The 27,135-nt window shown below is 43.7% G+C and overlaps 1 protein-coding gene across 9 annotated transcripts in view; it reads left to right on the top strand.

The window, feature by feature from the left end:
* Positions 1–27,135, top strand: part of PSD3 (pleckstrin and Sec7 domain containing 3) — a 151,982-nt gene that overhangs the window by 90,618 nt on the left and 34,229 nt on the right. The window contains exon 1 of one of the 9 annotated variants that reach the window (XM_028712748.2): positions 6,063–6,484. The exons of the other annotated variants lie outside the window; for them this stretch is intronic. Coding sequence (XP_028568581.2) covers positions 6,326–6,484 — 159 coding nt within the window. The 5' untranslated portion in view covers positions 6,063–6,325. Of the gene's footprint in view, positions 1–6,062; positions 6,485–27,135 lie in introns of those variants that run through there. 9 annotated transcript variants of the gene reach the window in all.

The following is a 27,135-nucleotide window of genomic DNA, read 5'->3' as shown; positions in this document are numbered from 1 at the left end:
GAGGCCCTGATGGGTAATTTGTGTGTGTGATCAGACTAATCAGAAAGGCAAGGTAGACTGGGGTGTGTTCTTTGACCGTAAAGATTCTAGGTGACAGGAAAATAACACTTCCTTAGAATACACATAAAATTATCCCAGAACAAACAATAGCCCTTTACAGTGCCCAGGAATGCTGAACTTGCCCATGGCATGCGTTCTTGGCAGCTGCCATTGATGCCAGCTGGGCTTTGGCATAGCTCCTTTCTGGAAATAGCAAAGAGGGACTCGGCGTTTATTTAGAATGTATTTCTCTCACCATTAGATAACCATAATTGCTATCTATCTCTTCGAGGGAGGTAAGGCAAGGAGACTGAAATGTACAACCGATGGGACTTTCTGACAGACTGAAGTCCTAGCACCTGAGTATTAAGGGCTAAAGGGATCTTGGAAGACAAGTGGTGGTGGAGGAGGATGAGTGAAATGCAGAAGAAAAAGGGATGGAGTTGGGGGAGGTTTTAAAAAGGAGCTTAAAGGAGAGGAGGTCCAGGCTATTGTGGAGAGTGGAAGAATAACTACCAAGTGGGTCGTTGGGGGCCAAATGACATTAGATGATGGAAAAGTGAATTGATGCGCATGTTAGTTGGAAGGACGTCTAAGGAAGAAAGATGGTGCTGTTTGGATATGAGGAAACTGGAATGTGATTCAGCCAATGTGGGCCTTCAGGGAAAGAGAAGGAAGGGAGAGAAACAAAAAAGAACATTCAGTTTTGTTCAAGGTCAAAGCAGTTTTCCTCTTTTGTCCTGAACTTACCAATCCTTAGTGTTGGTTGGTAAAGCCTGAAAAGGAGAGAAAGGAAAACTCCCTGACAAAATTCATATATAGGATCCCCTAGTCTTTCCGGCTTGCTTGCAAGAGGAAAATAAACTGGTCAGCTGGCTAACTTCCCATTCAACAGCAGCCTGACAGGTGACATCTATCCTGATTCAACATTTCTACTAAGACAGAATTTATTGCACTCGCTGTCCTTGGTTACTTACGGGAAGATTGGAAGCTGCCTTATACCAAGTCAGACTATCTGACACAGTATTGTTGACACTGACTGCCAGGATTTCAGGCAGGAAGCATTTCCCAGCTCTGCCTGGAGAGTCCAGGGATTGACAAACAACCAGATTGAAAATGAAAGTTCTAAAGCTTTATTTGCTAAACACATGTTTCCATAGCAAGGTGTTCTCTCCCTCGTGGAGATTGACTCTGGGGGAAAGGGGAAATAGAAGATATTGCCCTACCTTGTAAGGTAAAGGTAAAGGGACCCCTGACCTTTAGGTCTAGTCGTGGCCGACTCCGGGGTTGCGGCGCTCATCTCGCTTTATTGGCCGAGGGAGCCGCCATACAGCTTCCGGGTCATGTGGCCAGCATGACTAAGCCGCTTCTGGCGAACCAGAGCAGCGCATGGAAATGCCCTTTACCTTCCCACCAGAGCGGTACCTATTTATCTACTTGCACTTTGAGGTGCTTTCGAACTGGTAGGTTGGCAGGAGCAGGGACCGAGCAACTGGAGCTCACCCCATCGTGGGGATTCGAACCGCCAACCTTCTGATCGGCAAGTCCTAGGCTCTGTGGTTTAACCCACAGCGCCACCCGCGTCCCTGCTCTACCTTGTACACTAGTCCTAAATTCATACACACAAAAGATGGGGTATACTCACACCCATCCACCTGTCAACGGCCTGGGCTAAGAATCCTGTAACAAACAAAAAGAGGGAAAAGGTGAGTGCTGCAGACATATGTTGCCTCTTTGGATTATGCTGTGATAGTCTTCTCCAAATTGGTGCCTTCAGATTGGCATTGAGACAGTCCTGCCTTTATATAAGCATGGAAAACAGAAGTTCCATCCCACAGGATCTAAAATGCCATTGGGTTGAAAAAGTTGCATTACCTTTGTCAAAATCCATTGCTATAATCATTATTGTCTCAATATTAGTCCTTTTGATGTGCATGGAAACTCCCATTTACGTAGGTTGAAAGTTAGCAGCAAAGCCCAAATCAGTCCTTGCTCATCTGCTTGGCCAAACCTGCTCATTTTGCTTCTTAGCCTTTGCTTAGGAAGAAAACCATTCGTTCCACTCTCACACACAAATGTTTCAGTATGGTTGTCATGCAGTTGCTAAGGCTTGAACTATTTCTTATCATCAGGGTCAGCATACACTGCTCTGCACAGCTCATAACTTAAGTTTTTAATCCAACTGGGTTTAAAATACAGCTTACTTAACAATTAAAAATAGGAGGATAGAATGCATGCTTTTAAAAGTATTCTATCTGAATATAACATAAGCATAAATGTCTCTGATAAACATTTAAAAAGGTAAAGGGACCCCTGGCAGTTAAGTCCAGCCGCGAACGACTGTGGGGTTGCGGCGCTCATCTTGCTTTTACAGGCCGAGGGAATGATAAACATTTACTTCATTTTAATTGTGGCAAGCCCAGCACCACAAAGATCCTTGAGGCAACAGGGTCATTGCTTGTGGCGTGATCTTCACTCCCAGCCATTTTGTTTTGTTTTGTTTTTAGTATAGCTTTTACTTTTCTTCTCTTCTGACAACCACACTGATATGTGTCCTCAGAGCTGTTCCTCCTTGCACTGTGTTGGCATAAGCATGTACTGCTTGCTGTGAAGACACACTCTTGAAACTGACAGCTCCTCCAGGACCTTACAAAGTGTTGTAGTTGGTCTGAAGCTTTGGGATCAACCTTTAAGACTGCTCCAAGGACATCCACACACCTCCAAATGGGGCAGCTTTGGTTTGGTATTTGTGCTTCTTCCAAAGTGGATGCACACCAGTTTTTCACGGGCATTGTGAAGATAGGTTTTTACTAACACAGAAAATGAGGAGGCAAGAAAATTTCTGAAGTTTGATCTGCTGCTACTGTATTATTCTTATTTTTATATTTGTCAGAGCAGCAGGCAGAGGTGCAATGAAGTCCCCAAACTGTGCAAAAGCAGAGAATCTGTTGATGAGGCTGCAAAGAAGAATTTAGGCAACCTATTAAGCTTGTGTTCTCTAGGACAAAGTTCTTAGCCACTTTCAAAAGGACCTTTATAACCCTGCCTTTTAATTTTTCATAGCTCCACATCGGTTTCTGTTGTTACAGTGATTGTGGAAAACTTTCATCTACTCTTTAAAGTAACCCTGTCATATCCCAGGGGTGCTAGCATAATAAGGTAACTGAACTTAAACATTCACTACTGAGGTGGGAAAGTCATGTGCTGATGATGGCAGTGCTGGCAGCAGCTTCACATAAAAACATCAGAACTCAGTAAACCCTCCCCCCCCCATCACACACCAGTGTTTTAAAAGGCACTGAGAAAATTTCAGTACCTGCCTAACAGATAAAAATATGGCCTCTGCTGTTTGCAGATTACGTATGTTTACCTGGAAATATGCACAGTTCTCTTCATAGACTGATTATGTGCACATTATCCAGGAGCTGTGGTGAATATGCACAATAACTAGCTGTTATGTACTGCTCATCTTAAATTACCCCCAATGTATACAGTGGTACCTCAGGTTACATACGCTTCAGGTTACATACGCTTCAGGTTACAGACTCCGCTAACCCAGAAATAGTACTTCAAGTTAAGAACTTTGCTTCAGGATGAGAACAGAAATTGTGTTCCGGTGGCGCGGCGGCAGCAGGAGGCCCCATTAGCTAAAGTGGTGCTTCAGGTTAAGAACAGTTTCAGGAACGAATTAAGTACTTAACCCGAGGTACCACTGTATATAAAATGTCCTTGGTAAATCATGGCCTTTAATTAGTCTTCTGTGTGCACTGTTTGATTAATTTAAAATCTTTTAAATGATTTCCTTGGCCTTCATATCCTTCCCCAGGGTCACTAGAATTGAAAACCCCAGATGGGAGCGGGAATATATTTCAACTCTTAGTGCATATAGTTGTCTATGCAGACACACAGGAACAAAATGCCAATGTACCCCTTCCCTTCCACCTGATAGCTGCCTCCTCAGGTGGCAATTGTTGCTAAATGCATTGTAATAAGCGCAAATCAAGTGCATTGTGAGAGAAAACATTCTATTAAATGATTTCATTTAAAAAGGAAACTGGATTGCTAATACTCTGCTTCAGAAGGCACTGGGGGAAAATATTACTGGAGAAACCTCAACATATAGCAAGGTGGACAAGAGTCATTTGCCATTTATTGGGGGGGGGGGGAATGTGGTGTTGGTTCAGAATGTTGTGATAACATGAAAATGTGCCTATCTCGACTGCATTTTGTACATTTCAGTGCTCAATATGCACATTTTGTGGTCCATACTGTGTATATCTCAAGAGTGTTTCTCTGGTCAATATGCATAGCCTTCATGAAACACTGGAGATTGTTCACACTTCAGCATAATCTTTCTCCTAACTCATGCAACAAGGATAGTTCCTAACTTGAGAGAATGTGCAGAACGCAGCAATTTATGAAGAAGTTTTGTATACTGATGGTTCAGTAAACTTTGTAAGTGATGGTGGGCAGTGTTCATAAATACCTGGTAACTGTAGATTCATCTGAAGGAGTGTGTGTGTGTGTGTGTGTGTGTGTGTGTGTGTGTGTGTGTTATTAGATAGATAGATAGATAGATAGATGATAGATATAACAATAGATCTAGCTATTAGGGAACTGTGCCTGGTAAACTGGAACAGTTGGCGTATGTGTGCCCTTCCTGGCATCCTCAGTCATATGCAGTTCAACTTTTGTCTTTACCTTCTCCAGCCAGTGCTACCAGCTGATACTCCCCCTGTGTGCCAACGTACTAGGGATCAGTTCTCATCTGAGCTTGGTTGCTATGGTTACATGCAATCTGCTGTGTTCTGGGTCTCCAGGAGCTAGGAATGATTTGGGGGGTGGGGTGGGGGGTTGGACTTCGTAGCCTTTAGGTAAGCACCACCGTTCCCTTATATGGAGCTTACTTCCCCTTACGCCGTTTGAAACACTGATTGGGCAGAAAACCCACTCCTCTTGTGCAGCGGTTTACGGGCTGCCTTAGTTGGCGAAACAGATCCAGGACTTGGACTACCATCATAGCCTCTGCCTTTTTGTTCACTTGTGCTGATTTGAAGGCAGAACCGGCCACACTTTTTAAGCCTCTTCCACCAGTTATTTTGGGAACAATGGTTCACATACGAGCCTTCGCTGCCAAGGCTGGGACAGTGGGGTTTAGCTACTGAGCTGTGTGACCTTGTGTCTCAGTTAACGAATCTGAAAATTGAGACTGAGCATGTATGTGCGCCATTCATGCCTCTTCCCACACCCCCCACACCCCCCCCTCTAAAACTTGAATTGAGACACAAGTTCTAAATCTGCAAACCTATGCACAAATTACCTGGGAGTTAATTATAATGATTAGGTTTTTTAAAAATAATAATAATAGCATTTAACATATATTGCCTGGTAATCCTAGTTGTAGGTGTGGAGCTGGCAGAGAGAAGCTTGCCTTAAGGAGAGGCAAGATCTGAATGGGGGATTTCTTGATTCCCAGTACCATATCATAGCTACCAAGTGCTTCTGTGTATAAATGCGCAGGGCTGCCAAGTAAATCCCACTTGTAGGTGAAGCTAGTGTCTGCAGACCATCCGGTGAAAAAGCAGCATCTTTTTTTAACATGCTTGTCTTTCCTAAGATGTTTTGCAATCCATTTAGCCCCCACCCCAATTTTCTTTCCGAAGCAGCGGCTACCTGGCAGGCTCGTCTCCTTCGGGGCAGTCTTTTATTTGTGCCGTCTTAATTTTATTGCACCCAGCTTAATGCACTTTGACATGGTATGGCTGGAATACAAGTGTTGCCTGTCTGCAGTCAGAAATGAATTGCTTTTTTGCTTGGCCTTTTGCCATCTCTTCCGCTCTTTGAAACGGATACCCTTGAGCCGCACTGGAGAATGCACCCCCCCCCCCCGTGTGTGTGTGTCTGTGTGTATTGGGAAAGGATGGCGATATGTGCTGAGCAGCAGGGTAGTGAGTAGGGGTGGGGTTTCCACCCTTTTATATTTTGCAGCCAGTGACGTAGGCAGTGCCTGGAACAATCACGCTGCCTCAAAACAGTGTAGTTGAAGATGCTCTGTGTGTGTATGTGTGTGGTGGCTGGTAGTGGGGGACCAGCTTGGTGCATTTTTAAGCAAACGCTGATTGCTGCAGCTCAGGCTCCACAGAGATTCCTCTCCTTCTAAAACTACCTTGAAGAGAATTTGTGAAGTGTCGTTTATTTCTCCTCTTCTGCCCCACGCTTCATATATATTATATATACATATATATATATAGGAGAGAGAGAGAGAATATTTATTTGCTTTGTGGAAATGATTGGAGTTAATAGTGTCCAGAGCACCAGCAAGGTCCGAGTGAGAGCTACAGGTTCGGTGAAATACCCGCGAGAGGACCCGGTCTGGCGGCAAACTCACCGCTCAAAGTCCATGAAAATTTCCAACTCCACGGAGTTTTCTGCTAAAGAAGCCAAGGTAAATGGATGCAACATTGCATATAAATCTCCACAACATTTCTGGCAGTCCTGAAAAGGGGACACTGCCCTTGAGTCTTTGGCTGATAGTGCCTTTTATTTCTTACAAAATACTGTGGGGAAGGAATAAGCCGGCAGGTGGGGGGGGGGGGTGGAGGGACAAATCCCAGATTGAAGGTAGGTGCTGGGTGGATTTGATAGACTTTCAGAGAATGTCTCTTCATGGAGCTGAGTCAATGCTGCCAACTTGGTAGCCGATCCAATCCAGCCGGTGTTTTTCTCTTTGGCCATTTACCTGTGTTACATGGGGTGGTAGTGGAGCTGAAGGGGAAAGATCTACCTTGCAATTTCTAGACAGAAATGCTCTACATGCTGATTGCATTTCCCTTCTCCCTTAGTGCGTGTCTGTGTGGGTGGCTTGCATGATTCAGGTGATGTTTTTTAAAATGCATGGCTAAATATTGCAATGAAATATTCATTATTACATTTCTCTCTGTGTTTGTGTGCATGGCATTTCCCCCCCTTAAATTGTCATCTGTGTACTTGGTTTGTCACCGCAGACAGTACTGTATCCAGCTGGCTCCAACCACCTGCTTTAGGAGCTGTTTGGAGTGCCTTTAACTGTCGTACTGCGTTCTGTTCTGCTGATGTTGTTGTTGTTGTTTTAAAAGCAACATTGTGTAGCCTAGTCTGGGCATCTGCATGTGGGCATGATTGAGCACAAATTTAACCATTGCCCTCTCTGTCTCTTTCCTCCTGTTGCAACACATAATGGCAATGCTTTTCCACTAGCATGCAAGTCAGGAAGTACGGTAGCCTTTTATAAAGGAGGGTGGTAAAAAAATAAAATTTTAAAACGCGTCCCCAGTAAATCTGCAGTATTGGAAGTCAGATGTAAATGCTGCTACTGTTATACCTGTATATGCTTGGTGTTTATGCACACGTTTCATTTCCCTGTTCTTCTTTCCTCTTGCATCATGTTGCCTTCAGGGTGCTAGGTTCGAAATATCCATCTGCATGAGAACCTCACCAGTATGGGTGGGGAGGGTGGGCGGGCATGCCAAAATCATGTGGACTTAGCAAGGATCTTTAAACTTGCTACCATCCTGTTGTGATTCTTCAAGGCAGACATTTAAGCTTTCTTGCCCCTTTGCAGGGAAGGGGCAGGACTGGAATCCTCAAGGTTGCACACACTTTTATAGAGGTTCGGTTTCATTCAGGTCCTCCCCACCCCCCAAAGGAATGCCATTGTGGGGGGAAACAATAGAACCTCTCAGTTGGCGTTCGCTTCCTGCGGCGAGATCTAGCTGGTTTGCAGCAAAGGAACGATATAATGAAACCCTAGCATTTTTACTGATAACCGTTGCCGAACGCATGAAGAGGTGTATACATAAATATAACATTGCTGAGCTGGTGTGCTACTAAACGTGCTATGATCATGATTAGTCACAAGGGGCATCCCCAGGGGAAGGGCCACAGCTCAGTGACCGTGCACATGCTTTTCATGCAAAAGGTCTCCAGTTAGATCCTTAGCTGGAGAAGGCACCTGTCTGAATGAAGGGCTTTGCTCGGGCAGCATAGACAACACTGAGCTAAGATCTGAGGCTATAAGGCAGCTTTCTCTGTTTCTTTCCCCTAATATACTATCATAAAACAAGTGCCCTACCCCCTTTTCCTGTGAGCCTCTGGTAGCCTGAAATTACTAATTCTGAGTTCTCTACTGGTTGTAATCTAAAGCCAGTTCGTACATGCTTATTCGTTTACCATATTACCACATGGTAAGCCATCAGAGTTTACTCAGCCCAAGTTGGCTCAATCATGATACTTTCGAACTGAGGCAGTTTGTAGACTTGACCAATAGTCACCACGTGATGGTTCATAGTCACCAAGAGGGTTGGATAACACGTTAAAGATGAACAGCTATATTGTGGGAGAACTTTTAGTAGTCTTGAGAAGTAGTCTTCAACCTTTTTGGACCTGGGACTTACCTTTAACCCAGACATGCATTTGGGGACCCACGTCTTTTCTCTCTCTCTCTCTTTTGCCATATATTTATAGGGCAGAAGTGCTGCTATTGCAACCCGCATTGGCTCTGGCAGTGATTTCATAGTGGGTCCCAGCCAGCCCACCACTCGAAGACCAATGCCCTAGAACAGGTGTCAGCAACCTTTTTCAGCCGTGGGCCGGTCCACCGTCCCTCAGACCATGTGGTGGGCTGGACTATATTTGGGGGGGGGGGGAGGGAGGGAATGAATGAATTCCCATGCCCCACAAATAACCCAGAGATGCATTTTAAATAAAAGGACACATTCTACTTGTGTAAAAACACGCTGATTCCTGGACCGTCCATGGGCCGGATTGAGAAGGCGATTGGGCTGCATCCGGCCCCCGGGTCTGCCCTAGAACCTACTTTAGCCATAATGAGAAACAAGCGTTCAAGGAATGTAGATGTGCTTGTGTGAGCCAGGCCTTCAAAGAGTTTCTTTATGCATTTCAGTCCCCCAGCTGAATTTAGTGAAATCGTGTGTGTGTGTGTGTGTGTGTGTGTGTGTGTGTTTATAGTAATCCCATTTGAGGGCTAGGTCTCATTTATGGAATTAATCTCTCTTTTGTTGTTGTTATTAACCCTATACAGAATATAATAAAAAATATCTGACATACAATAAAAAGGTAAAGCGTAAACATTGAATTAGGCACAGCACAAAGTAAAAAAAGCGATGGAGGGTCAGCCAGGAAAAGAGACAACAGAATGACCTTCAGCATATTTTTGTGAAAGTCATTTAACCACTGAGTGACTTAGTTTGTCTCCTGCCCCCACCCATGTGGTCCATTTATATCACTCTCCCTATTATTTCAGTGAGTAACTAGAACGTGGACAAACTGAGTGGAGAGAGCGAGCAGGAGTAAATCCCTGAAGCTAATGGTGCAAGGAGATGCCTAATATATTCTGGGAAACCTTGTCTTAGGAGAGAGCCTCCACCAACTCTTCTCCAACCCTCCCAAAAGCTGTAGGCTAAGGGCTCTGAATGAGTGGACTCTTGTTGCAGGCAAATGTTCATAACAAGTAGGAGAGCCCCAGATCTCAGTCGCTGGACCTGGGAATTATCCTAATGCACTCTTCTCCCATATAAATGAATAGCGGCTGCCCAGTTTAGTGGGTGATCTAAAAGTGGGAGTACTGTTGGGATGAGGGCAAAGCCTGTCCGCTCAAATACTCAGCAGTCCTGCAGAGGCATATCCTGACACATTGCAGTGTCCTTTGTGATGCTCCCTACGTACACAGACCAACCACCTATCCATTCTAATGAAGTGCATTTACTGGTTTATAGTGAGCGCTTAGCAAGCGGGGTAGTACTAGTTGAAGGTGTTGCTCCTCAGAAGGGTGGGAGGCACGGCAGGACCAGCCCTATCATGCCCCAGGTGAAGCACAATTCTTTGGGTTGCACCCTGAGAGAGCATATAGATGAGGGCAGGAAATGAAAGTCTGAATAGTACAATAAGACTCTTTAAAGTGTTGGCCGTGGTGGGAGTTGGGCTCTGCTTTAGACAAAATATATTGGGATGGTGAGTGACATGGTACATCTCAGTAATCTGATGAAGTCACACTGAGATGGAAACAAGCTGCCCAGATGCTGTTTTCTGGAATACAGTGGAAAATGCCCCTCTCAGCCATAGTAGGAAGAAAAAGTGAGATTATGAAATCAGAAATGAGATTATCCAGTTTTGTTTCAAACTCTTCCCCTGCTACCCCAGCCCCCAGAACTAAAGATTTAGCAGCTTCTGCTTCTTCTTCTTCTTCTTCTTCTTCTTCTTCTTCTTCTTCTTCTTCTTCTTCTTCTTCTTCTTCTTCTTCTTTAATTGCTTTATTCAACACACAAAACAGAAGTTATTTATAGATATCTGTTAGCATTTCTATAGGGCTTTTAGTGCAAAATGCTATGCAAGGTTTAATTCATTCATCATTGCACGGAGCTGGTAAATTGAAATTGCACAATGAGATAGTTTAAGAAGCTGTAAAAAGCCCACAGTTCTGGTTGAGACCAAATACCTTAAGTTGTCAAATCTCTTGAGTGCTGTATCACATTGGAACACACTGTGTATTGGGGCGGTGGTGGGGAGGGAGAGAGAACTATAAGTGGACAAATGGGATCACTTCCCCTAACAGCACTGCTCCTGTTTACAGAGCCAGCCATCCATTTCTTCCTCTGGGATACTTCAAGCTATTTGGTGCTCAAGCAAGCCAGATTATCATCTCCTCCCACCCTGCTTTTCTGTTTTTCCTTTTCCAGTTGGCAGACAACATTCCATGGATCTTGGCAACCAAGGGCATTTTGAGTCCCCATTGAGCTGTTTGGGACATGGTGAGGGGGAGGTTGTCCCCATTGGGGTTGGTTTTTTTTTGAGGGTCTGTTCTTGGTTTTTTAGTGATTTTTGTAGACTGGGGTTCTACTATTCCCAGACATAGTGATGCCTCCTCCTTGTTTCTCAGTGGCTGGTTTGTCTTCGATCCTGTTGGCATGGGGACACTAAGTTCATTATTTGAGGGAGGAATGATAAAATGCAAATCCACAAGTGCACCCCTATGCTCTGCACTGCTGCCCTGCCTACAAGGCTGCTTCATGTTGTTCCTGAGATTCTGGCTTCCTAAAATTCTTTGGCACCTCTGGCATAATGATTGTGAGAATGCACAGAATGCATTTTCCTGAGTGAGGCAGTTGATTTTGCTTGTTAAGGATCTAAGGTCTAATCCAATTTGAGGCTTTGCAAAGTGCGGTTTCCCCCTAGGGGAGCAGCTTTTAAAATGTAATGGCAAAGTGTGCCTTTGAAGAGCCTATTTATTTATTTATTTTGGCGGGAAGGGAAACATATCTTATGGAAAACAGGAAAATAACAAAACCACCCAATGATGGATCTTTTCTTTTAGGTTTTACACCCTCTTATTCTGGCCAGGAGGATGAAATTGTGGCCAGGCAGGTAAAATTCTGGCCAGTTAGCAGTCTTGCCATGACAATCCAGGATAGATGTAAGGTTCTACTCCAGATTTCATCTTCAAAGCATACAATTTCATTAGTATAGCCGTTGCTATTTTTTATATGACTCGAACATGCCTATTACCGCACAGTGACTCAGGGGTGGAGCTAAGAACGGACGCCAGCTGTCCCAACTCCTACTCATCCCATTTCAAAATGCCAAAACATCACCACACACACACACACACACACACAGAGAGAGAGAGAGAGAGAGAGAGAGAGAGAGAGAGAGAGGAGAGAGAGATTTAGGCTTAGTTTAGCTAATCCAAAGCTAACATGGACAACAAATTGCCTAGTCAGTTGTATGCGTCACTCTGTGTGTGTGTGTGTGTGTGTGTGTGTGTGAGAGAGAGAGAGAGAGAGAGAGAGAGAGAGAGAGAGAAGTGTGTTGCACACTAAATCAATCTATTTTCTCCCACATGGAGCAGATTTAGTTCATGCCGAGTTATATGCTAGCTTGAGTTTCATTCTCAGCGTACAGCAGTCAATCACAAGTAGCAACGACACAAAGCTGGCATTGTTTAAAAGTATTGCAGTTCAGGATTTTGAACTGCAAGAAGCTAATCCCTAGACTGGTACGTCATCAATCAAACATAAACATAAAAGCTTTGCAGGCTAAAGCCCAGCTCTTCTTCTTGCCAGTCAGTCATTGCTCCATAAAACTCACCAGCTGGTGTTGTTAAGTGTAATAATGCTCCTTTCTCCCCTCCCTTTTGCTGCAGCTCTCGGTGCAAGGTCTGCTCTGTTAGTCACTCAGATCTTTTTAACTAGCCTGTCCTCGTAACCCTCAGCCATTGTGGGATGAGATTTAACAATTCCAGTTTTCAGCCAGCAATGGCGATAGATGGACACTTCTTATTCCATGGATCACTTTTTAAAGGGACTCATCAAAAACAAAGGCGCTCCGGTTGGTGCAAAACTCCACAAGAAATATGATTTGACACAGGATCCTTTTACATTGCATGCCCAAGATACTTTGCACCTCACCACATTTTGGCAATAACAGTACATTAAACACCTAACAGCTGGCTGCCCTTTCAAGACACCCAAAATCAGCTGCCTGAAGCAGCCGCCTCACTCTGTCTTCTGATAGAGCCAGTCGTGCTTTGACATTAAATGGGCAACGACAGGTAAAATCTCGGAAACCAGAAAGGCGGCTTGATAAGTTTTTGGGTGCTTCCAAACTGTTGTTTATTGTGGCATCTGGAGATCCTCATGCATGCGTGTTTTGTGCAGTATGTACATGAAGCCACTGTTGTCAAATGCTAACCTGTATCCCCCCCCCATTTAATCTGGATTTACTCTTTCCAGGGAATAGTTAATAATTTCCTGTTGCTTACCCATTTGTGATATCTCAGTGACTAATAAGCAGTATTAAACCCCCATCTAGAAGCACTCTTACAGTGGTCACAAACCTGGAAATCTTATTTATCCCATGATTATAAACTTTGCACTGAATTCTGCAATAAATTGTGCACAGTATTAACAATTACGGAATTGGTGGGTTATTGCAAAAAAATAAAAATAGATTTACAGTCTTATGAAGATTACTTGTTCAAATTTAGCATAAGGTATCTCAGGGGTTGAGAACCTCTGGCCTGTGGCTCAGTCTTGGCCCAAATCAGCTCATGAGGCTATTTGTTTGAAAATAACTCAGAGAATGTGCAGGCAAAGCAGACCCCTCCCCACACGTTGCAGGCCAACTTGACAGGTGAACGAGACACCTAATGTCATCGTGATATCAAATGATTGATAAGTGGGTGGCCCCGCCCACCTGCTGAAGTTGGCCCACATGGTGAGGGAAGATATCGATATTTCCCATTGGGCCAAAAAAGGGCCATCTAATATATTAGATTACTGAATTAAGCACTTCTTAATCACAAAATGACCAAGGCGCCCTAAGAAAGTGTGGCTCACCCACAGTAGACCATGAAAGATTATGAACCATATGTTTGTATGTGCCAGAGGAAAATACTATTGCACTTTAGAAATAATGGAAACCAATCACCACACAAAGGAGTGAGCTCCCGAGGTCCTTCTAAATACTGAAGTTTCATTGTGCAAGTTCTAGTTAACAAGATCCATTGATTTCAGCAGAAGAGTTGTCCATTTCAGCCGAAATCATTGAGACTTCAGAGTGCTCAACTTCGGTTGGATTGTGTCCAAAACATATAATACTTTTTCAAATCGAATGCTACGTTCCTGTGCTTCAAATACGATCCAGTTCATCCCATGCACATGTGCACAATTTGGGTATCCTTCGTATGGTAATGTTGCTATTATTTTTTAGGGCAGAGTATTTGCAGCCCCAGCCCCTGGTTTTCATCTCTTCCCCCAGCGGCTTTGAAAGGATGTAGCCAGGACAAGTTGTGGTGTAATCACTGGCTGTTGAGTGGGAAATGCTTTCTTCTTAAAAAATAAATAAATGAGTTGGAGGTTGTTTCTTTTTTGCCCTGAACTTAGACAGGCACTCAGCTAGCAGTTCCCTCTTCCTGCAGCCTGAAGTGATTCAGTCAAAGAAAATGCTTTGCAATTTGATTTTACAGATAGTATAGACTGCCCGGGAGATGAGGTGGGGTGGAGGGGCAGGGAAGGAAGGGAGTGTTAGAATAGTCGTGGAGTGATTTTGATGGTGTGGGGGTGTCACACACCCTCGTAGCCTTGGGGATAGGCATCCAGTTGAGCCTCTTCGGAGGACCATGGAAAGCTGCCTGGCCATCACAATACTTGTTTGCTTAACCCAAAACTCTGGACTCAGGTACAGGGTCTTTACCTGTTCCTTCTTAAACTGGAGATGCCCACAAGTGCACCTGCATCCTTCTATATTCAAAGCATGCACTCCCCAGTCTTTGATTCGACAGACTTGCCCAAGTCAAAGATGGCTTTGGAATAACACTTTCCCCCTGTCGTAATATATTTTTAAAATGTTTAAAAGGACACAGCAAGGACGGTTGTCTCTAGGCAGTATTATGAGCGAACTTGGACTTGCAAGGTTTCCTCATCTTGCTTTTTAATGGAGTCAGCATCACTTTTCTCTTTAAGGGACCCTTTGGCTGACTTTGCAGGCTTAAAAGCCTCCTGCGGCACCAGCCACCTAATAAGTAATGGGTTTCACATGGAGCAGTTCCTCAGCATTCAGTGGCTTAGGATGGCTGGGCTTTTTGTTTACCAAAATGATTTTCCTCTCCACAAATAAACAGCTGGGATAATTAGTTCAATCTTCATCTTTCCCTGCACACCTGGTTGTGCTTTTCATTTCCCTTGCTGCTTTCACCTCAATGGATACTTACAAGTGCTTGTCTGGTTAGCCTTGTCAGGTGTTTACAGATGCTGCTGTTCAGCATTTTGCTTTCGAGAGTGAGTCCGAATGGAAAAAAAGACTGGTGTGACACACAGCCTGAATGTGTGGTAAACACCGGAAGCTGCTGTCGCCCATGATTCTCTGTGGGCGCACCACAGCATCCTTTTTTATCCCTTGGTTTTTCTCCAGCGAAAACCCTGTACATGTTGCACTGGAGATCAGAATGGAAAACTCGTTCAATTTCAGTGCCAACCAGGACTGTGCATGAATCTGCTGTTTTTTCCACTCCCATGTTTCAAATTGCTCCAGGGATTCCTTCGTCTTAAGATTTGCATGCCTTGCCATGCTGCAACATGAAGGGACCTACTTCTGATGACACCATGCAGCGGGCAGTGGGGGATGAAGATAGGAATTGCTGTTTGAATACGGCAGAAAGACTTTTTAAAGTATGTGAGGGTAGGTGGGTAGGTTGGGTTTGGGATCCATTTCAGACAGTAAAGTATATTGGGTGGCATCCAAGAGACCACATACAGCCATGTCTGAATGTTGGCCTTAACTGGAGTGTAGCCAAATAAATACCCTCCAGATATTTTGGACCACAACTTCCATCAGCCCCAGGCAGTATGGCCAATGATCAGGGATGATGAGACTAATAGTCCACAATTTCTGGAGGGCAGCATGTTGGCTAACCCTGGCCTTAGCCTCCTAGGTGGGCTGTATCACACATTATCTCTGTGGGACGCAGATGGCGCTGTGGGTTAAACCACAGAGCCTAGGACTTGCCGATCAGAAGGTCCGTGGTTCGAATCCCCGCGATGGGGTGAGCTCCATTGCTCGGCCCCTGCTCCTGCCAACCTAGCAATTTGAAAGCACGTCAAAGTGCAAGTAGATAAATAGGTACCGCTCCGGCGGGAAGGTAAACGGTGTTTCCGTGCGCTGCTGTGGTTTGCCAGAAGCGGCTTAGTCATGCTAGCCACATGACCTGGAAGCTGTACGCCAGCTCCCTTGGCCAATAAAGCCAGATGAGCGCTCCAATCCCAAAGTCGGCCATGACTGGACCTAATGGTCAAGGGTCCCTTTACCTTTACCTTAATGGATCGGTGCCGGACTTAATCTTTGGAGACCTCGGTTCAAATTGCTGCTTGGCCACCAAATCACTGTTATGGCAGAGCTGAATTTGAGCCAGTACTCATACAGATCCGTCTCTAAAGATTGCTTTCAGTGCTGGAATTTCAGCTGGAGCTGATCAGTAATAAAGGAGAGAGCCTCTGACCACGTGCAAAAGGCTTCTTCCAACAAAGTTTCATGATCCAACCGATGTTTCATCACAGATATCGATAGAGGTTTGCTGATTCATTTGTAGCTGCTTTGTAGTAGGCATATTTTTCATAGAGTGGCTTGGACTTCAGTAAGAACAATTTTTGAGCAATTCTAAATGTTCACCTATGTAATATTTTTACCTGTAATCTTCCTGGAACAGGAGCTCAAAAGCAGATCAGCAGCCAGCTCTCTCCCTCCAAACAGCAACAGCATTTCCCCAGGTCTTGAGAACTCCACCTACTCATTTGTCAGCAGGAACTGTTTCCTATGGTTTCAACTAGCAATTTCAGCCATTTAAGATTCAAATTAAAATAATTAATTTTCTTGTCTGATTGCAGTTAGGTTTTTCTTCAGGGTTTCAACCCTCAGTCTCCAACCTGCTTCCCTTTTCAAAATACATACATTCATTCATTTTCGAAGGGTTAGGTTTTGAGGTGGTGAGGGTGTTCTTCAAAAATATTTCCAGTAGCCCCAAACCTTTCTAAGGGCTCGGAAGCCTTAAGTCAATGATACTACATGCTTTTTGCAAACTGTGGATCATCCTTAAGCCTAGCACTTACATTAAGGAAGCAATTTTGCGTTAATGTTTCAGGGCTGTGGGTGGGCACCCTGCACCTGCTGGGCAACAGGGAAGGTCCGATCCATGAAATTCCAGTCTGTCTCAGTTCTGCATGAAAACAAGACTAAATCCTTTCCTTCCTGGTTCTGCATGGGTTTTTTTAGGGAAAACAGGCTGTGCAGAACCCAAAAGGCAAAAAAAACCATGGTTTGGTTTTTTTTAAAAAACTATTCAATGAGGTGGTCCAAGGACTGCTGCTCTGCCTCTGTTCCTATAAAATACATTAAAAAAAAAGTTTAAACAGGTAATCTAGCCACCCACAGCCTGGAGCAGCCAGCATGCAGAGTTCCTTGCTGCTGCCTGCTTTGAATGCAATACAAGTCCACCTGGGAGTGATGGGTTTTAATGACCTGTTGTTCTCGGGTGGAATGGCTGCCCCTAATAATGCAGCCATGGGTTGTTGTTTTTGGTTCCTGTGTAGTTCCTCCTAAGTGCAATGCAATGTTATCAAGTCCTGTTGCTCTCATACGGGTTTGCAGTGTGCAGTGACAAGGAGCCCCATGCACTAGCTAAACGCTCCAGGCTGTGTGTGTTTGGTTTCCCTGTCATGGCAAGAAATATGTTTTATATAGGAACAGAGGCACTGCTGCAGCACTCAGACTGCCTCGTGGCCTGGTCCAGGTCATGATCCTTCCGGATTGAATCAGGCGAGTCTGCTTCAGAATCTGAGTTTGGTAGATTTAGAGCCAGTTTAAGCATGGACTTCTCAGCAGCCACAGACATGGCTAAAGGTAAAGGGACCCCTGACCGTTAGGTCCAGTCGCGGACAACTCTGGGGTTGCGGCGCTGATCTCACTTTACTGGCTGTGGGAGCCGCCATACAGCTTCCAGGTCATGTGGCCAGCATGACTAAGCTGCTTCTGGCGAACCAGAGCAGCTCACAGAAATGCTATTTACCTTCCCGCCAGAGTGGAATCTATTTATCTACTTGCACTTTGACGTGCTTTCGAACTGCTAGGTGGGCAGGAGCAGGGACCGAGCAACAGGAGCTCACCCTGTCCCGGGGATTCGAACTGCCAACCTTCTGATCGGCAAGCCCTAGGCTCTGTGGTTTAGACCACAGCGCCACTGTTCTGTAAATATGTTAAAGTTGTGACCTGCAGGCTTTCCTCATGCTAGAGATAAGTCAAAGGCTAGAGTGATGGTCTGCTCTCATTACTGGGTACCATATTAACATTTGAGTAGTAGGAGCATGACTTAAATAAGGGGAGCTGCTTTATCCCCCATATAGGACTACAGTAAATGCAGTACCTTCTTGATGCTTGTTTTTATCCAGCTTGAAGCATTCTGTTTAAAACCAGAAATCCTTATTATACTATATTGAAACTGATGTTAATAGACCTCCTTAGTGTACTCTCCACTTGCTTCTGTAGCAGGGTCTAAATATTTCTGTGGCTATAGTTTGCCAAAGTGTAAATTTCATCCAGTTATTAATTTGCCTAATTCATTAATTTAAGTACAGTGCGCACAACCCTTTTCATGTGATTTGAATCTCAGGATGCCCATAATAGGGATGCAGTTTTAATAGGCTTAATTGGGATATTAATCAATTGCAGCTTTAGCTGATTGATCTGTGAGGCCGCAGTTTTAATCGATGGAGCTGTGTGATGCTTCATTTTGAGGCTGTTGCAGTTCTGGCGCTGAAACCTCCCAATTTTGCACCAGTGCCCTCTTGTATGCCATGCAGAATAAATAATTAAAAGTCTCTTTGGGCTCCAAGTGCCCACCCTCATAGGTGTCTGCATGATTGGAGTGCTTAAGTGTGTCTTCATGATTTGCTGCTCTGAGGTTGGCTTTTATTTATCACCATCTGTGTTTCTGCATCATGTGTGATGGGTTCACTCCGTTGCTTCCAGGTCAAAGACAGAACAAAGTTACCTGTGCCTCAGGGGAGGCTGTGTCATATGTCTTTGTCTTGAGTTGATAGCCACTCCTGGTTTAATAAGGTTAAAAAAAAAAAAGCCCTCAATATCAAGAACTGGATTTCTGTTTCTATGTTTGTTTTTCTTCCAGTCTGTAAACTGTTTTTCTTGCATCTTTCCCCTGTCAGCTACATCATCTGCTGCTATTTGTGAAGTCTGAATAGCCATTTCATTGCTGTATCCGGTTCTGTTTAGGGCAAGTGAAGATTAATGGTTGTGCTGGTTAAATGGTTTAAAAGTATTCATTTTATTAGAGTGATTTAATTAAAAGTCATAATGTGAAATCGTTTATTATTTAAAATCATAGCAGTAAGATATGAGAGAGGACAATAAATTGAGGCTAGCTGCTGACAAATTATGTGTTCTTTAGTTGCTGATAATAACCCATGCAAAGTCCTATTTATTTGAATGAAAGATAATTATGTGGAGTTGGTGATGAGTAGTGAAGTTGCTAAAGTTTGCAATTTGTTGATTCATAATACTAACCATGGCAACTTACTGGGGAACCCGCAGCTCTCTAGAAGTTGCTAGACCACATCTCCCATCATCCCTGACCATTAGCCACGTTGTTTGGGGCTGATGGGAGTTGCAGTCAAACAGCATCTGGAGAGCTACAGGTTTCCCCACGCCTCTTAGAATACTTGTTCTGTCCTGAGATGAGCATTTTGATCCAAGAGATCTTCACTATCTCAGATTGTAATCCAGATTGTTGAGAAACTCATCCCTCATGCTCACTCACCTGTTTATCTGGTACCTTGAACTGCCCTGAGTTCTATGGATGAAAGGTGCTATGCAGAATTAAAAAATATAATTATAACCCTGCTACGGCAGCTTTCCAGGCACCAGGTATCATGGAAAATGTCACTGCTACCACCAATCTGATAAGTGGGAAGCAGGCTGTGGAGTTGGGGCTCCAAGGGCAGTTGATATTATTGAGATCAGGAATATGGCTTGGAATAATTCTTTCTTTCTTTCTTTCTTTCTTTCTTTCTTTCTTTCTTTCTTTCTTTCTTTCTCTCTCTCTCTCTCTCTCTCTCTCTCTTTCTTTCTTTCTTTCTTTCTTTCTTTCTTTCTTTCTTTCTTTTTTTCCTTCTTTCGGTATGGGGAGCTTGGTTTTCAAGCCCAATTCTGAATTGAATCAGGTTGTGAGGTGCTTATTCCATCATTAGGAGTGAAAGGTAGTGGTATGTGTCATTTGAGATCCTGTAGTTGGAATTAATGAGATAACTGAACATGTGCTTCTCTCTGCCATTGAATCTAAATGAGCAGAGGATCTATTTCGATATAACGTTTTGTAAATGGCCAAGTGTTTCTATTGCTAACTAAACAAGTCCAACCCTTGTAGACCATGTGGCAACCATATGTAAGCTGCTCTGAGGTCTTTGGAAGAAATGTGGGGCTTTAGTACCCATACATTGAACTAGGTTCAGTTAAAGAGGCTGCTTCTATCACAAACAGGCATATGGCCAGGACATCCAAGGGCAGACAGAGCTCAGGGTCGTACAGACAGTCACAGGCCTTTTGTGTTAGTTTTTTTTTTGATGGCAGCAACATCCTACTGGATGGCACCTGTAGTAAACAGATGGTAGCTGTAATAAATACATTTTGCTGGCATATTAAGACCGCATGGTTTGATCTGCATGTTTATTCCCTTGAACAGGAGACTTGTAATAGAGAGAGTGTTCTGAAAGGCCATTCAATCTTTGTGTGATTTATATTGCCTCGGAGTTAAGGAAACTGGCTGATTCTGTGGCAGAAAGTTTGTGTATCTCTAGCAAGAGGGAGTTGTTGCTGTCAGAATATGTTCTTTAAAAACATGTGAAATTGTTTAGAGCCTCAGGTCGGTATCCACGGTCTTTCAGAGTCAGATTAAATACAGCTCTTTTGTGTGCATTCTGTTTTATGAAACCAGTATTGTCCTGAGCAACAGCTACAGGCGTTTGAAATGGGCTGCTTGCTTTTTACATCATAGGGATGGCTAGGTTGATATGCTAAAAAGCATTATATTTGTATAAGTCTGAGAGAATTTGACATCAGTCCATCAGTAGGCGCCAACAGAGGTGCACTGGTGCTAACATGATCTTGTACTACTGAAAAACAAGCATGGAAAGAGAAAAAGTAGTGTCCTTTCTAGAGACAGTGGTGTAACTCAGCACAGCAAGGCCAACATGGGGTGCCCCGGATGTTGTTGGACTACAACTCCCATCATCCCTGACCATTGGCCCATGCTGGCAGAGCAACATTTGGAGGGCACCATATTGGCTACCCCTACAGAACAGGGTGAGCTCCCGTTGCTCAGTCCCTGCTCCTGCCAACCTAGCAGTTCGAAAGCATAGATAAATAGGTACCACTCCGGCGGGGAGGTAAATGGCGTTTCCGTGCACTGCTCTGGTCCACCAGAAGCGGCTTAGTCATGCTGGCCACATGACCTGGAAGCTGTCTGCAGAGAAACGCTGGCTCCCTCAGCCTATATAGTGAGATAAGCGCCGCAACCCCAGAGTCATCCACGACTGGACCTAATGATCAGGGGTACCTTTACCTTTACAGAATAGGAACCTTCTGGAGATTCTCCCATCAGGGCCAGCCATAACTAAATTTTGACTAGGTGGGTGTGTTTTCTAGACCAAGAGTCCAAGAGTTAAGTTGCTGGAAGTGGAGCTGGAGGCTTGACCTTAGATGGGTGGGTGGGTCCTGGGGTCTGTAGGCAGCAAATATTGCTTTGAGAAGGCAAAGGCGGACTGCCAGGCCCCTAGTATTTATACTAAGGCTGGTCAATGCAGAGGCTTCATGCTGCTTGCCGATTGCAGCAGCCATTGTTGTACACTCTTTCCCCCTACTTTGTCAGAATTCTGTGACAGCATATGCCATCCATGGTGGCTCACTAGACTAAATCCCAGAATCAAGTCAGGAGGTTCCTTGACGTCTCCGACACCCACACCCTCCCTCAGTGGACTCAAAGTTTCCTCAAGCCAAGAGTAGTTGAATTCTGTTCCTCACCTATCCCCTGGTGTAGTGGGAGGGGGTGGATGGTGAAGATGACAAGGAAATTGGTTCATGATCTATTCATTTTCTTTCAGGGAATGTCACTAATGTATTGCATGATTTAAAAACGGAGGGTTCTTGTCTGTAAAAGTTTCAGAACACCACAGGGAGGCTGCAGTTGACTCTAGGAAGGTTCACGTGTCCCCCATCACTACCACCAGTATGTTGAAAGTACATGTCAGGAGGTTATTGGGTTATGCCAGCTATGGTCCAGAGAACTGGTAGGTGTGGAAGTCTGAATGCACGATTGGAGGATGGGTTGATCGCTACATACTGTCGTCATGATTGTGGGGTTACCTGGCACAACCCTCTGGCCCTGTCTTCCATCCTTTGAATGCATGAAGGAAGTCATATGACATACATACACTTTGCCATCCTGGTGGGAATACCTGAATAGGATATTATAGAAATGCTGAATAAGTTATTATAAAAACAAGCAACCTCAGGGGATATTAAGATTTTCTGGCAGCCAGGAAATAGAAACAGACTGAAGAAAATAACGATTGACGTTAGGGAGTAGAAGGATGCAATCCAGGGGGAAAACAAATCAGTGCAACAACACGAATGTACAATCCTTCATTCGTATGGGGAAGCTATAGCTCGGTAAAGCTGTCTTCTTTACACACACGAGGTCCCAAGCCCAATTCTTGGCACCTGCAAGGATGGCTGAGATCGACCCCAGTTTGTTGTTTTGGCTATGCATGGTCAGCATAATCAGTCAGCCTTGGTTCCTGAGCTATATAAAACGGAACAGTGTGTTATGGTTCTTTTGTAAAGAGAAGGTGTAAAGAATCTTCCTCCATGCCCTATCCCTATCAGCTAAACTAAATGCTTTTTGGCTTATAGGTTGGACCCCCAGTTCGTAAATAAAATTGTGTTTTCTAGAACCTTCTGTGTTTTCTAGAACCTTCTGTAACTCCGGTTTCAGGCATGCAAGAACTTTTAGAGGGATTAAAATCATACTTGAAATCAGGTCTGGGACTGGACTCTGCTTTCATCTGGAAGGAAGATTGCCTGGGAGGGTGAACACCAGGTCTAAAATCCTTGAAAGAAAGGAGAGGCATGCTGAGTGCAATAAGTATTGTCAAACAAATAGCAAAAATTTAGCATTTTTGCCAAATCAGGCAGCACTTGTTGCCAAGAACCCAGCATTCATATATGACTGTACATACATAGTGAATAGCCTCCTGAGTGACGTTACGTATCCGAAACTCCAATAGATATCTTATAGAGGTGTTTACTTAAATACAAAATGCATGTCTAGGTGATACAGTCTACATGTTTCGGAGATTTCTGCCATACTTTGTATGCTTCCATTTCTCTAGGTTGGGGAACATTTGTCTCCTTGCTAAATTTCATCTCGAATCTAGGCATTTTCAGAAAACTTAACGTATGCCTCCGGGGTGGAACTACTATGAAACTAATGAAGCTTAAGTTTTAAGGCTCCTAATCCTGGAGGGGCCCCAAAAGAAACTATAATACATACTCAGTGCTTTAAAAAGTGCATCTTGCATGTCTTAGAACATTTCCCTAATATTCTCTCTCTCTCTCTCTCTCTCTCTCTCTCTCTCTCTCTCTCTCTCTCTCTCACACACACACACACACACACACATAACTCAAAAACTATAAAGCCTACCAAATTTTTATTCACTGCAGTAACTTTGACATGTGAGATAATCCAGTACAACAATTTTAATCAAAATCTTAGCTGTAGTAGTTAATATTTTAAAAAAATAATAATTGTGGTGATCTCTCATGGAACAACCCCATTGAAGAAGAAGACAGTGGTTACACAGAGCTCGTTGCTGGTTGTGAAGAGGCCCCCATGACAGCTCAGGGCCCCCAAATGTAGACCTTCCACTGTATGCCCCCCTCCTTAGGAAGAGCAGGTTTAAAGAACAGCTGGCAGGCACCATTCTTGTGGGCACATATTCCAGGAGTGGCACCCAATGCCCCCCCCCCCCAGCCCTGCTGATCTTTTCTGAGGGAAGGGCAATGGACTATCACTGCTTTTGTGTGTGTGACAGTACTCACAATTGCCTCTTAATTTGCTGCCTATTTCATATGGGTACCCATGGCACTTTTATGGAGCACTTTTTTTAAAAAAGCAAAATAAACCCAACTCCTGCTAGTGGCTGGTTGGGCACTGCTACTGAGAGGCACTCCAAGATGGCAACACCATAGTATTATCTTTGTAGGCTTTTATTTTATTTATGGTATTTTAATAGAATTAAGAATATTTAACAATGAAGAGCACAATTAAAGATAGTGTTGATTCTGTGGGTCAGTGGCTTTGAATAGGGAAAAAAAGTTTCCTCACATCTACTCTAGAAAATGAGGGAAAGGTCTGGCAGAAAGGGGTTGCCAACTTTCTTTCCTGGCTAGGTTCCTAGACCTATGACAGCTGCTTGACACACAGAAATTTTGGCAATGGAAGCTTTTCCTGGCAAAGGGATAAAGGCATAGAAAACTTCATCCACTGAACCTTGTCAGGAAGTTGTTAAAGGCAAGGAAACATGGCCAACTTTAAAAATAAAAATGATCCTACTGGTAAGAAATAGTTGAACTTTCTCTGTAGCTTAGACTCATCCAGGTTAAAAAAAAATCCACATGGACTGAAGTGGTGAAAGAATGATTTATTAAAGGCAACCTTAATAGTACTATATTGTACTTGTATGTTTATTTGATTTTATGTTTGATAAACTATACAATAATATATAGCATAAAGAATGATTCCTGTTTCATATGGTATTATTCTCCTTTGGGTACCCGGAGTCCAAAACCTTAGCACTGACATGTTTTTAGGTAGCCTTAGCTGGTTGTTTTCTATTGTGTGTCAAGAGATGGCAGTCTGTTTTTGTGATGTGCAAGTGGAACATTATTAGTTTAACTAGACACTAGTGTATTATCTGTGGCATCCTGGCAGGCCTCTGGGACTTCCCATAGTGTGGCTACTTCCCCCCAAACCAGAGTTGTGAAGGTGTGATTGATGCCCGGCAACTGGGAATCATTCTCATCAAGGACATCCCGCCCTCCACAATAAAATATTGCTTGCTCATGCCAACTCATACTCGGAGACTGGGCTAACAATTGATCTGGGCTGAATTGCCATTAAGAATAAGACAGAAACTAATACGTTCGGCACTGGAAGATTACCAAGTGAGAGAAAGAGCAGCCACTGGAAACGGGGAAAGCAATAACGGATTTCTAGCAGCCATTTAGGCTTGTTTTTGTTTCTTCCAAATGGTTTCATATACCCCGCTTGTTAATCTCAATAAATTACAGTGGTACCTCGGGTTACAAACACTTCGGGTTACAAACACTTTGGGTTACAGACTCCGCTAACCCGGAAGTACTACCTCCGGTTAAGAACTTTACCTCAGGATGAGAACAGAAATCACGCGGCGGCGGGACGCCCCATTAGCTAAAGTGGTACCTCAGGTTAAGAACAGACCTCCAGGAGGAATTAAGTTTGTAACCCGAGGTACCACTGTATTAGATATGTTGCTTGTTTAAGGGGTGAAGAACTGAGGTGAAGTGATCGTCTTTGGAATGCCCCTCTCTATATGGACACAGATTTCTTATTTGGATTTCTATTATGATTCTTCCTATACACTATGAAGTGTTCTAAGTTTGGGATGGGTAATTGCTGTAGTCCTCCAAAGAGGTCAGGCTAGCAGAGTCTTTGGGCACCTCCAGGGTGCCTGCCTTTTGTGCAGATCTGCCTCGCATTTGGGTAGATATCCGTAGCTACCCTTTGCACAATAAGGTTACCAGATTTTTTTTGCAATGAATCTGGGGACACTTTTCAACTTCCTACTAAATAGATGGATTTTGTCAGGGGTCTGATTTGTAAATCTGGGGACTGTCCCCGGGAAACGGGGAAGTCTGGTAAGCTTACAATAAATGCACCTTAATCACCCACCACAGAGCAAGTGAGTATATTGCGATAAATAGCAACAACTGAACAGCACTCTTGTGCAATGAAATCCACTTCCAGAAAAGAAAAATGAATTTTCTGAGGCATAAAAAGTGATGGGAAAACATGGCAGAAAGTGCCACAACCACTTGATGGCAACATTGTGGACTCAGCTATACAGCTACAAATAAAACGTTTTAAGTGTGTTGTAAAGTTCCTCATGAGAAGAGAAGACTCCCTGGAAAAGACCCTGATGTTGGGAAAGATGGAGGGCACAAGGAGAAGGGGACGACACAGGACGAGATGGTTGGATAGTGTTCTCGAAGCTACCAGCATGAGTTTGACTAAACTGCGGGAGGCAGTGGAAGACAGGAGTGCCTGGCGTGCTCTGGTCCATGGGGTCATGAAGAGTTGGACACGACTAAACAACTAAACAACAACAACAACAGAAGTTCAGTATACAAATGTGACACTAGATAGTGACAGTGAGCTATGGAAATTTCAATGTATTTTTCAAAACTTTTTTTTTTAAAAAAGCATTTTCACAGCGTTTTTTATATGTGCGTAGATTCCACCTGTGTAACCGCTGCATTATTTTTGTGAAAATAAATCATCAGTATTGTTCAAAGTGTGCCTCTTCTGGTAGTAACCTTAGATGTGATATTTGTGCCTTTGAGCAACCACTGGGAGAATGATGCTCATCCTGTTCTGGACAGGAATGATTCCCCCTAAGACCTATAGCAGCAAAGCTGGGGGTTGGGCGGCTCCTAGAATCAAGCTTTGCTACCTCAACCCCAAGAGCCTCTGTGGTGAAGAACATCTTCCATCTGCTGAATCTGGCATGCCAGTTCTGGCCAGAGATTGCCTGGGCATGGTAATCTATAGTAACATTTAAAATTGACTATGGTTTAAAGCATTATATTTGGGACTACCCTTAAATGCTATGTGAAACTGTAGTTAGCTCAGAACACAGCTGCTATGACCAGACTGGATGTTGGGAACAAATTTAGACTAGTGCTTAAAGAACTGGCTTCTGGTGCATTTCTGAGCACAATCTAACATGTTTGCACTTAATATGGTGAGATATCTGGGGACTGGGACCTCTCAGCAGTGGTAGTGCCTTGTTTATGGAATTCTGCCTCTGGAGACACTTACCTTTTCAGCATCAGTCGGTGTGATCTGTTTGTTTTCCTAAAGATTGTTTAAAGTTTTGAGTTTTCAATTATTTTAATCTGTTGCTTTTGATTGTTGGTCTTGATTGTGCTTGTTTGATTTTTGTATAGATTCTTATTGATCCTTTTAGCTGCAGGACAGTGCGTAGATGGCATTAAATAATACTAATAAAGTGTGTGTGCATCCATCCGTTTGTTTAAAACCTGTCTGCATATCAAAGAGGCCTAAAATGCAATCTCTTACTGAAACTAACATTCAAGACCTTTAACAGTCACACTATAGGTTTCTCTTGCTGAAGATAAGTGATTGTTGATACTAAAGGTATC

This window comes from Podarcis muralis, chromosome 17, assembly GCF_964188315.1.
Source record: "Podarcis muralis chromosome 17, rPodMur119.hap1.1, whole genome shotgun sequence".
Classification (NCBI taxonomy): Eukaryota; Metazoa; Chordata; class Lepidosauria; order Squamata; family Lacertidae; genus Podarcis; species Podarcis muralis.
Note: the sequence above shows the minus strand (reverse complement) of the source record. Positions and strands in the feature narration are given on the sequence as shown.